General features: G+C 38.2%; 1 protein-coding gene across 1 annotated transcript in view; it reads right to left on the bottom strand.

Moving 5' to 3' along the window:
* LOC144091923 (rotatin-like) overlaps nt 1-12,760 on the bottom strand; it is a 39,650-nt gene that overhangs the window by 3,646 nt on the left and 23,244 nt on the right. Inside the window, exons 28-40 of the mRNA XM_077624614.1 lie at nt 12,552-12,629; nt 11,410-11,605; nt 10,302-10,402; nt 10,128-10,215; nt 8,843-9,044; nt 8,664-8,754; nt 8,329-8,479; nt 7,102-7,239; nt 5,653-5,855; nt 4,616-4,721; nt 4,395-4,492; nt 3,637-3,714; nt 863-989 (exon numbers count right to left, since the gene is read on the bottom strand). Of these exons, the coding sequence (XP_077480740.1) occupies nt 863-989; nt 3,637-3,714; nt 4,395-4,492; nt 4,616-4,721; nt 5,653-5,855; nt 7,102-7,239; nt 8,329-8,479; nt 8,664-8,754; nt 8,843-9,044; nt 10,128-10,215; nt 10,302-10,402; nt 11,410-11,605; nt 12,552-12,629 (1,657 nt within the window). The remainder of the gene's footprint in view (nt 1-862; nt 990-3,636; nt 3,715-4,394; nt 4,493-4,615; nt 4,722-5,652; nt 5,856-7,101; nt 7,240-8,328; nt 8,480-8,663; nt 8,755-8,842; nt 9,045-10,127; nt 10,216-10,301; nt 10,403-11,409; nt 11,606-12,551; nt 12,630-12,760) is intronic.

Below are 12,760 nucleotides of genomic sequence, written 5' to 3'. Positions count from 1 at the left end.
TCTACTTCCCGCAGTCAGATGAATAATTTGGCGGCATGCAAAATGGATGATTTATTTTCCCACATTTGGTATGAATTTCCCCCTTTTTAATGTTGACATTTCTGTGCCTAAAAACAATATGTGTCAAAGCATGCTCGGATTAAAACAAACCGACTGCAAACAATACGTTAGATGAAAGGCTTTAGTTGAAACATTCTCTTTTGTCTCTGGAGACAAAATGGTAGCCGGAGGGTGGATGGTGTAACATTAAGCCTAACTGCAGGCAGCCTCAACACGACCTGCTGTTCGGTTCACCTTTAGGGAAATACTATTGGCTGACTTCACTGCTATCTGGAGCCTCAAGTCTCTGCGCTTACATGGGAGTTCTGTAGCACTGATCCCCGCCGAGGAAACGGTGCCAATCAAATAGAACGAGAGACACAAAATACTGGCAGGAAATAGGTTCACGAGTCTTGCAAATAACACTTGCAATTTCCATTGCCCAAGTGCAGCCCTGGCGCGCTCACATCAAAGAGACCGCAAGCTATTTATTAAAGTAACATTTCCCAGTTTGCTTCATATGAATCTCCCCTTTTCTTCAACTCAAAAACACCTTCTTCTTACAAGCCTTGCGGCATTTAGACTCCCAATTAAACTGGAATACTAATTACTGAGACAGAACAGAGAAGCGAAAAAAATATATATATATCACACACAGCCAGACGGCCGTTCCTAATGACAGTGTAGCCATTGTGGAGTGATGATGCTTGTTGCTCTGGGACACACAATACTCAGTGATGTGCAGTGGACAATGGGTGCATTGGGCAAACATGAGGCAGTGCAAAGAAAACATACAGTAAACAAGTGAGATGGAGATAGAAACCTTTGGGGAAGTCAGCCGTGTAGACACAGAGGAACTCCAGAACTGTCTCCATGATGGGATCATCCATTAGGAGCCAAGGCCAAAGGCCGTACAACACCAGTGTGATAGATGCATCTTTGGCCAAAACCTACAAATAAGAAACACAAGCCTTCATTAACAGGCAAAGAAGTTGGGTTACAGATAAGTCCAAATGCACAGTATTTGAAAGTGAGTTTTCGGCATTTTGTGAAAGTGAGAAATAGGCCTTCTCTTTTCTGATTTTCTGCTCATATTAGTAAACAATAGGTGACAATTATGAAAGGCTTGAGTAGCTCAGCTGACAGATCAATGATAAAATGTTTTATTTATAAATATCATATTTTGCATAGTCGCAATAACCCGGTTGCAAAACTGTAGCGACTAATGGAAGAGTCAGGAGTAGAAAATAGTATATCTATTTGAGTATATCTATGAGTGCCGACTTTCTGTTTTAATATCAAATTAAAATGAAGAGTGTAGATGTATATTAAATTTCCTGATTTTCCCCCTTTTAAATCAATAATTGTAATTTTTTTAATCATTTTTTTCCGTGTTTTTACTTCAAAAAACATTTTGTAAAATCTAAAAATATATCTATTTTAGCTAGAGCTGGTACCGCTGACCAAGAGGATAAATTTGTTATTTAAATCGGTAAATTTAAAAAAGGAAAAATAATAATTGACTTCTTTTGATTAAACTCATAACTGTTTTGCATGGAGTTGTGTGACATTCAATCAACGCTAACTATATAAACATGTGGAAAAAGGTAATTACAGTGAGTTTATAAACTTGATTTTACAATTTGGTCTGGAGGAAAAAAATATACTCCAATTCTGGAATGAACATTTCATAATTTTGCCTCTATCGACCACTGCAGTGGATTTTCAGCATACTTTGTGTGCTTTTTCTATATTCCTCTCTTGACACTCAAGGAACACTATCATTGGCTAAAACAATAAGACCGGTGTGCACATCTCTGCTGAGAATCCCTTGAGCGAAATGATGTTTTTAGTGCATATTAAAGCAGACGTGGACACAGGGAGCACATTTAGGGAGCATTTGGGATTGAATAACCTTCAGACTGCCACTCCAGATTTATCATTGACCAGCTGCCTGCTGTGGTCAATGATGGTCCGGCTGTCCCACCAAAGCCCACAAATCCTTTTTAATACCTATGGTTGGTTTAAAGAGAAGTTGCCATTTTTCTGTCAGAATGTGGTGACACAAAATGGTGCCTCCCATTATTTACACAATCAAACACCACGAGGACAATTATTCGTTGCTGTCCTACGTTTTCTAAGGTTACAACTGGAGAGTATTTCACTAGCCACCAGATGACAGTGTCAACTCAAAAAAAAATCTGACTCCGAGAGAGAAATTCTTTTCTGGCAAGACATTAATGCTCCTCTATTGTGACCAAAGTACTTATATTTTCAGAAAATTCTGTCTTTGTGTCAGCTATGTTACGTGCTAGTGCATTTTATAGAGCCCTGCTTCACTGTATAAAGTTAATGTAAGCAATGCTAAGTAACCTGTGCTAAACTGTGCTCCTGGTGTATCACTGACGTCATATTAAAATTCAAAATCAAGAATAATCGACATCCTATATATCTTCACTAGTAGGTGAAGGCTTACAGGTGTATTTTCCCCTAAAAATACCCATCATAGATTTCATTTTGAGCAAAAATCAAGAAGGCTGCTCAACATGACCCTTTTGGGACATTAACGCCTGTGTGAGCATCAGTGAAGATTTATCACAGACTCGCCATCTAATGTGACCAAGTGAAAATTCTTTTGTATGTTGAACTTTGCATTGACTCAAACAGTACAGCACAGGTGTCAAAGTGGCGGCCTGGGGGCCAAATCTGGCCCGCCGCATCATTTTGTGCGGCCCGAGAAAGTAAATCATGAGTGCCGACTTCCTATTTTAGGATCAAATTAAAATGAAGAGTATAGATGTATATTAAATTTCCTGATTTTCCCCCTTTTAAATCAATAATTGGAATTTTTTAATCTTTTTTTTTTCTGTGTTTTTACTTCAAAAAACATTTTGTAAAATCTAAAAATATATATAAAAAAAGCTAAAATAAACATTGTTTTAGATCTATAAAAACAGAATATTTAGGGCCTTTAATCCAGTTCATTTAATCCATTTATTTTTAAAAAAATCTAAATATATCTAAAATGGTCCGGCCCACATGAAATCGAGTTGACGTTAAAGCGGCCCACGAACCAACCCGAGTCTGACACCCTTGCAGTACAGGCTGAATATTTAAGAGCCTTTCGCAACACCCTGCCACACGGTTTTACATCACCACATTGCGACATAAATAACGATGACTTGCATAGAGATCGTTTTTAATATTACATTAAAATTTGAATTATTTTCAAAGGTTGTATGTAATAGAAGAGTTGCTAACATTAAAATAACTTTCTACATTGACTATTACTCAGTAGAAATAATTACAGTGTGAAAAACAGATATTTTCTGAAATTAGTTCAGCAACAAAAATCTTTCGTACATGGCACGACTCCAAATAAACTTTTTGGTTCCAGACTTGAACCATTTTTTTCTGCTTCTGAAGCCAGCCTATTTGAGTAATGAATACGCTTCATGAGTGTTAAAAGGAGTTGAAGCAAAGACTTTTTTGAGGAGTATGTTGAGCCTCATTTACAAGCACAACGTTGGGTCCTCAGAAGAACACTTTGAAACCAATTAGCAGCGGGGAATTAAAAGGCAGGACACAGAGGCTCACTTTGCATTCCCGGTTGTCGTAGACAGCACTGCGCAGGATCTCCACCATCCGTTTAACCTCCTTTAAGTAGCCCTCTTCCTGATGATGTGGAAAAACACAGTCAAATTAAATACTACTTGCACGGGCGCACACCTTATTTGCTTACTAAATGGACAATCATACCTCACTAATGTAATCAAAGTATGCATAATTTCCCGCGACAAAGTAAATGGTTAAAGGTTTGGAGCCGGCATAATCCCATCATAGGTAATGTCAATAATGTAATTTACGAACAAGAGTCCGTACCCACCAAATTTCACAAGAAAACTAGTTTTTTTTTTTCTTTTTCTTCTGCACTCTAAGGCACACCGGAGTATAAGATGCACCTACAATGAATGGCCCATCTTCCACAATCTGTTATAAAATGTTTACAACAAAAGAGAGTTCATTTGAATGTAAGAATCCAGAAAAAATACGCACTGAATTATAAACCATAATAGCGGCGAATCATTGAAAATGTGGGGTATTTACTTTAGCTTTTTCCGTATTCACCCACCACATCTTTTTCTTTTACAAGCTGATTTTATTTTTACTTTTATTTACTTTAATTTTATTTATTGGAATTTAGGAAAAGCTAATTGTGGAAAACCCCCAATTTTCCTCCAACTTCAAAAGTTTTGTCAACATATCAATTCAGCTTAGTTTGTGTGAGAACATCATCACCTATGAAGCAAGATTCATTAACTATTACAATGGACACACAAATATTTTTTTCTCACATTTTTACGTTGAAAAGACTTGCTACTTCGGACTGACTCCAACATGAGCTGAGATTGGGCCTGCTTCATCTGCTCCACACAGCTGTCAATTAATCCAGCTGTAAAACATTACATAAAAATAGAGAGGAATTTCAAATTCCATTAGTTAAAAAAAAGCCAATAAATACATGCTATATGACGTTCATTTATAATGACTACAGTGTTACAAAAACACATTCTACCTGAAGCAGCATAGTTCTGCGCCGCAGTGCTACCAGCCAGCAGAGACATCAGAGCTCTGGCCGTCAATTTTTTAAGTGGATCCTGAAGCGTCTTCCTTTCAAAACTCTACAGTAAAAAATACATTTATATATACAGTATACCCTCAATTTTCGCAGTTAATCTTTTACATAAGCACCCGTATTAAGTGAATTTCCACAAAGTAGGAAATATATAGTATTCCATATGGGTAACATTTAATTTTTTTTAAAAACTTTCCACACCATTACTATTTACTCTGCCAAAGTATAAATCTCCCATACACTCCTATCAAATGTAATTGATGTACTGTACACTGTACATTACACCTAACATATAATAACCGTGACCGGACGTTTCGTCGACGGACACTTCGTCGCCGGACACTTCGTCGCCAGACAGTTCGTCGACCGGACATTTCGTCGCCGGCGTTTCGTCGCCGGACATTTCGTCGCCGGACATTTCGTCGCCGGAAAATTCGTAAGGTTGGTGGTTAGAATTAGGGTTGGGGGATAGTTGTTAAGGTTAGTGGTTAGGATTAGGGTATAGTGGTTAAGGTTAGGGTTAACCTAACCTCAACCTCGCGAACGATTATTTTGTTGAATAAATAATTATTATCAACCAGGTAATCGCTCTCTCTCAAAATTATAATCATGACAGAGATTTTTTTACTTCAGATTTTTTAAAGGAACTTTGACATTAAAATAAAAGGCAATAAATAAAACGGAAATTGTCCGTCGACGAAATGTCCGGTCGACGCACTGTCTGGCGACGAAGTATCCGGCGACGAAGTGTCCGTCGACGAACTGTCCGTCGACGAAATGTCCGGGTACCATAATAATGGTACTGTCTGAGGCATAGCAGTAAACGTTTTGCAGGCTATTACTGTAATTACCTATTAATAGAGAAAGTCTGTGATGGACCAAGGACGTAAAAGTCAAACCGCGAAATGGTGAGGGAACACTGTCTGCGCTCATACTTTTTTAACAAGACAACACAATTCTGTACTTCTTGCCCTGACCTGCAGCAACAGATCACAAAGCTGGTTGGCTGACGGATCACTCAGCACGTCAGCTAAAGTGGGACCATTGTCTGAGCGCAAAGTCGTCAACCCTCTTTCTCGTCTTTTTGACTCTTCTGTGAAGATAGTGGAAAGGAAGTGCAAAGCTCCTTTGTGCAGATGTGGGCTCACAAACCTCTCAAGCATGCACAATGAAATTGTTCCTGCACACAAGAGAACAAGGCAAGACAAACACATTAGCACTGAATGAATAAAACGCAGACAAATGGTAAATCCCGCAGTAAAATAGGTGTATCCAATAGTTATTCGTTATCTGGTATAGTAGTACATTGATGGATAATTTCAGCTAAAACAAATTGCTATAATCAAAGACGCAAAAAAGGCCTCAGAGTTCATCTTTTACAGGATTCATTAAAAGTTGCTGCTGTGCCCTGTCAGCGGGAGCCTTGAGGAGCTGAGGTGGTTTAAGGACGCACATAGTTAAGAAAGTCAAAAACCACAGTTGTGATAAAACCACGGGGGAAAATACTGTACTGGGATCTGTAAAAGGAATCTGTCTAGACAGAATACCGGGAATATTGTTAATAGCTACAAATTATCCGTCCAATTTTTTTTTCTCCTAGCATTTTCTTTTGACAGAAGCCGATTTCAAATGCTAAATAGAGGTATGTTTTTTTTTATTATTGTGGATTTTTCTTAATTGACTGCAATTGGCTGGCAACCAGGTCAGGGTCTACCACGCCTCCTCCAGCTCCCTCGTAAGGAAAAGGTAATGAATGAATAAATGACTTCAAACTGCAGAAGTTCCCCATCTTGTGGAAGACTTCCTGTGTGTGCGCTTCCAGTTTTTGTCCAACTTTACAACGTCTTTTTGAGTCTGTATCCATTTTAGCTACCGCAACCAAGATGGCGCCGTTCAAGTGGCAGCCAGCGGCGGTAGCTCCATCTACTCTTGCTCGTTTTGTGTTTTTGCTGCTTTTCTGTCTTAATGATTTGATTTGGTGATTCTCAATGATCCCATTTACTTTGATTTGCTTTGTACTTCGTGCTTTTGCTTTGTTGTTCTGTCTAATCACCCTCTTGCTACTGCCACAATGAAATTTCCCAAATACGGGATGAATAAAGTTATCCAATCCAAACATAGGCACAAGCTAATAAAATAAAGTGATACATGATGGGAAAACTGGAACACAAAAGCAAAAGAAACATATTTCAAAAAGGAAACAGATGTTAATACTTTAATTTGTTCCCCATTAATTTCCACCTCAGACAAAAACAACAATATATCTCATCATTGACGGTCACGAACCCATCGGGGATTGAATATTCAATCTCAGAACTGTGAGGCGGATGAGTTAACCACCCGTCCACCGTGTCGCCGTCCAAGTTCACTACGATCCCAAAATTTTGCCTTCTTTCACCCGATGCATATGAAGTATGTACGTGTACCTGCAAATTTCCGCCAGCGTTGCCCCAATGCAGCAGAAACAGATGGGTACACTGTAAAATTGTCCCTTTTCACCAGAGTAGCCACGAGCGTAAACACATCTGCCCAGCACATGAGGACAATGTCCCGTGTACCTGCATCTGGTGTTTGAAGATGGGACATCAACATGATTAATAATAACAATGCATTTCATTTACATATAACATTTCTAAGTACATTCAAAATGCTTTAAATTGCCTCATTCAATCGCTCCACAATAGTTAAGTATAGGCTACTTAAGTAGCCACAGCTGCCCTGGGATCGTGCTGTACAATATGACGATTTATATCGCCAAAACGAAATGAAACTGTTTATTGACATCTTTTGTCATTATTGTCATAAGACCTGTCCCTACAATGCACGTCTTGGCCACCGGATGGGGGCCAATCTACACCGATTTGCTACATTAATGGTACTCCATATGCCATCGTGACCGGACGTTTGGTCGCCCGGACGTTTGGTCGCCCGGACGTTTGGTCGCCCGGACGTTTGGTCGCCCGGACGTTTGGTCGCCCGGACGTTTGGTCGCCCGGGGGAATATAATTTTGAGAGCTGGTTTCAACAGTAGATATTTAAATATTAAACTCTCTCTCATGAATATAATTTTGAGAGCTGGTTTCAACAGTAAACTCTCTGTCATGTCAAACGTCCGGCGACCAAACGTCCGGCGACCAAGCGTCCGAGTGCCATATGCCATAGTAGTAGCATTGTTCTGGCTCAAGATGTTCCAAAATGCCATTCTATAGTTAGCCAATTAGCTACCCTTGCCAACTGTATGTGAGTAATGCACGTAAGACTATAGGAAATAGCAACACAAATAATCCACATACAACAGACAACAAAAAATAAGTGTAAAAGGTGTGAGTCCCAATTTATAAAAAAATATAGTGATAATAAGATATTGATACATTTAAAATTTGTGGTAAATCAGTTTATCAATTGAAAAATAAAGGGAGTGGGAAAAGAGCTGTAGTAATTGTTGTATAAAATGGGCCACATTGTAATTTTTCCATATCGCACAGCACAACCCTGGGGCAGACTGAAAAGTGAGGCAGCCAGTTCGTCACAAGTGGGATCTGGACCCCCGGTCCTTCAATAAAACATGACAAATGGCTAAACAGGCCTGATTTACAGATGCATTCTTAAAGACAAAAATAATGAATCACGTTAGTATGATTATAAGACCACACCTAATCTGTCTGTCTCGAGGGTGAGTGTTGCCACCAAGGTACCCAAAAACGGTTTCAGAAAGTTCAACTGGCCTATCAGCTCCGGCCTCAATGTGACACACGATTGCAAGAGCTTGGAGAAGCCAGACACGAAGTGGAGTAGCGTGCCGAGCTGAGTGCACATGAGAAGAAAAATAGAGAATTAAATGTGCAAGTCCATTACCAAAATGCAGATGTCCTCAGAGAACTCACGGTCACTGTTTTATGGAAAGCAGTTTGCACATTTATTCAATACCCACACTCTAAGGTCCACATATGTACTTTTTATACCGATTGATCTTAAAAACCTCTGTCACCTGACTCTTGATGTCTTCTTTCTCTCCAGGTAGGATGTTTGGTGCTTTCAGTTCACTGAGGCATTTTTCAACAGGCCCGATAGCCACCAAGCTATGAGAAAAAGTCCATATTAAAATGCTTAATTTTCTAATTCTTTAGCAGAGTGGCAGTGCAGGATAGTTAATATTTTGTGTCTTACCCCACCAATGCTTGCAAGAGCTGATACTCTTGGATGGCTGTCAAGGTAAAATCTGGCAAGATCGCCAGCAAATTCATCAGCAGGCCACAGTGGGCAACAAGAAGGTCAGGAGTAACCATGACAACATTCTGCGTTGACAAGGAACTGCCTAGTTGAAGGTCTTGAGAGGCAATAGAGTTGCCATTTTCAATGTCGCTTTGCCCTATGGGAGATATCAGATATCCACTAAAGAATTATACTGGATTGACTAATATTTATTTACCAAAGTTAATCTCTTTGTGTTATGTGCAGCTTTTAATTCTCATATATTTCCTTAGATATAACAATCCATGCTTTACTGTGTTAATATGGAATGTAAAAAAAAAAAAAACATTTAATATAAATTACTATTTAGCATGTGTTATGGATAGGTTCAAGCATGAATAAACCCTTTTGTTTTTACAACTAACAGAGGATTTATTAGGACTGATACAAGAAGCGGCCATTAACAAAGTATAAATATTTTGTTAACCAGCCAAAGTACAATGACGTCATTAATTATTTGTAAGTATGTATGTGTGTGTATGTATGTATGTGTATGTATATATATATAAATATATATATATATATATATATATATATATTTATATATAAATACATTACTGATATTTTGTAACATCTAATTGGCATTATTATATTATAATCAAATATTTAAAAAATACGTTTGAAAAATATATTATGGAATTTTTAAAAAAGCGCCTTGAAAGATGTGTATTTTGTAAGATCTCGGCAAATAAACAAAAAGCCAGAATTTTTAAAAATGACATTGTTAAAATAAACATAGTAATATTTAATTATTAAAAAATAATCCTATGGATTAATACTATTACTTTGTTTTAAAATGTAAGGGGAAGATAAGATATTTGCCTGTTATTTTTAAAAAAAAATTCATTTCAAAATGTTTATAGAGTTATTTAATTATAACTCTTTTGGGCTTCCATACTAGTAAGCTTTTAATTAAATTTTTTTGGTTTTCACTGACTGCTATTGAACGGTTCATAAATTCTTTCAGATTGTCTAAAGGTCCAAGTCTATATCTGTAACAAAACATTTGAGGCCACAATGCTTCCACAACAATGTTTCATCATAGATCTTTTAGGGTTTTTTTTGATGAGTGTTGTGTTTGTGCCATGTACCTTTCAGAAATATGACTAAAAAGTTTGATTAGAACATAATACATTTTCCCACGTGTTTGGGAAATTTTGTTGACTTTTATTAAACATGGCCTGGTGAGACCTAATGGTACCTTGTACAGTTAGCCTTGTAGCAGGAGAATCTGCTGTGAAGCTCATGGGGGATGCGACTCCAGAGGTGTCAGATCCTGAACCTCTTACCTGCAATGAATGAAATGAATTTTAACTAAGATATGAATTTGTGGGTTTGGGCTCATGTTAAAAAAAAGAAGAAAAAAAAAGCTAACCGCAGTGCTCGAAGTGGACAGGGAGCTGGGAGGTCTGCTTGAATTGGCCGTTGGTGCTGCTGTTGCGGCACTTCTCCAGAACTGCAAAGAATTATCTGAAACTGGACACGTACAAAATGAAAATTATCACAGATAAATATACATAATAAATCAAATTTGGAGGGTAGTATCTTCACGCAATAAACAGTAGCGTATTTTTGGACTATAAGACGCGCCAGTCAAAGAATACACAATGAGGTTGCACTGGCGTATCAGTTGTATTTTTGTGAGGGCAATTTTTATTTTATCAGAAACAAAGAACACAAATATGTTAAAGTAACAATAGTAAAACGGAGAACACGCTAAATAAGCATTTGCTAACAGTGTTTCAAAGAACTATAGCCTAAAAAATAAACATCACAGGCTGTCAGTGGTCAGCGAGCAAAAAAAAAATACATATACAAGTCGCACTTGAGTATTGGTCACAGGCCCAGCCAAATTCTGAAATAAAGTGTGACTTATAGTTCGGAAAATGCGGTACATAGTCAAACATAATATAAAGTAAGGTTTCCAAAGTAGATTTTAAACATTCACTCATTTTTATCTCGCTTTTCCACGTGGGAGGGAGCTGGACCCTATCCCAAATAACCATACAGTAAGATGATATCAGTTTTTGTTAGTAAAAGCATCGTTCTCATACAAACTGAGAATGGCTGACATGTCAGCATAAACACTCAACTGTACGACACTGATCAATTACTTTTTACCCTGCAAATGACTGAAACGTATCTGTCCAAAGGCCTGCTGACATCTGTCAGTTTTGCCTGTATATAAGACTCACTCACTGGTCATTCAGAGAGAGCTGCAAGGACAACAGACTGTGAGCGATCACGCTGTTCGAGCTCTCCCCATTCTGCAGTCTGGTAATAAACTGAATCTCCTTTAAATTGGTCTCACTCTTTCTTAACCTGCTCCTTAAGTTGTTTTACAGACCTATCACATACTTTCCTCAGAAGTATAGAATTGACTTTCAGTTTTCCGGGTCACCACAGGTAGTGACTGGCATAAGCATGCACTTTAAAAAGTACATAGGATACTGTATCTGAATGAACGGAGAAGTGAAACCTACCAACTGAAGCACACTCCTGAGGGTGACTGGCATTCCCAGCAACAGGTTTTTGGAGGTGAAAAGTGTGCCTGCCTCTATAACAGGCAGATGCACACAGAGCAACATGCTGGAAATACTGACAGTGGTAGAGCAGAGCCTGGAGCGCAGGAAGACCAACCAAAGACACACCCGACACCTCACTGTGTACACGAGGGTGCTGGTGAAGAGAGACAACAATACAAAATGATTAGCATGAAAAAAAAAATTCATTTTGAAGTTACATACACAAAAAAATTTAAGATGGGGGAGGCAATTATAACATTTCAAAAAACAATATATTTTTTTATTAATATCATTCTACATCACTTTTTTTTAAAGCACTTGTTCTCATAAGGTCCATAGCTGAAATGGAGCCTAACATGATTGCCAGCCAAGTCTAAGGCACATGCAGCCATGCAAGCATTCACACCTATGCACAATGTAGTGTCTCCAATATACACAAGGAACAAACGAAAGGAAAGAACATGAAAACACCACAGAGAAGCTGTATTCAGAGTTGGGGTTTGAACCGCAAATCCACATAAAGCTGATGTGGCAACCACTAGCTGACCATGTTGCCCTGTGTGGGTTCTAAATGTTTTCATATTTGCACCTGTTACATTTTGAAATATTTGTATGGCTTAAAAATACTGATTTAAATTATTACTTTTGCAAAAATTGTAGTAAAATATTTTATGATGATGGTAGGATACAGTAATGTATCGTTGAAAGACAAACAAGACATAAATGCACTTTAATATTCATGTGGCAGCCAAACAAAGCTTTTGTTTATCATGTAGGAGATATTGGTTAACTTCTTTATTTGTTACCGTGGATAAACACTCCTTTAAAAAGAAATAGCCCAAAACATGCTATAGCTGTTCCTGCAAAGATTCTAACTTTAGTAAAAGTGCCCGGGGTGCTGAAAATTCAGTACTGCTTCAACTCAAACAACTCTCCTTGTTCTCAATCCTCCAGGGCTCAACACAAGAGGAAATGGTAGTTAGGGATAAAAAGTTTAAGGGGAACAAAGAGAGGGTGGGTAAAAAAACAAATCTGAAAGACAAAGATGGAAAGCAGTTCATGAAAAAAAAGCTATGGAACCAACTAGCAGAGCTGCTGACCTGCCAGTGGGAGTCCTTGGCCTCTTGTGAATTGGCAGGCATGGGCATCACCAGAAGGTTTTGCAGGATAAATGCAGCCTGGACACAGCAGCATAGGAAGAGAGAGCAAAAACAGGGAATTAGCGCATACGCTTAAAATTTTAAAGAATCAGCAACATCGCCCTCTGTCGGCCTTTAGCTGGTAATATATGACTATGCTGCCATTGCAA

Source organism: Stigmatopora argus, chromosome 17 (genome assembly GCF_051989625.1).
Source record: "Stigmatopora argus isolate UIUO_Sarg chromosome 17, RoL_Sarg_1.0, whole genome shotgun sequence".
Classification (NCBI taxonomy): domain Eukaryota; kingdom Metazoa; phylum Chordata; class Actinopteri; order Syngnathiformes; family Syngnathidae; genus Stigmatopora; species Stigmatopora argus.
This window is presented reverse-complemented; position numbering and strand designations above follow the sequence as displayed.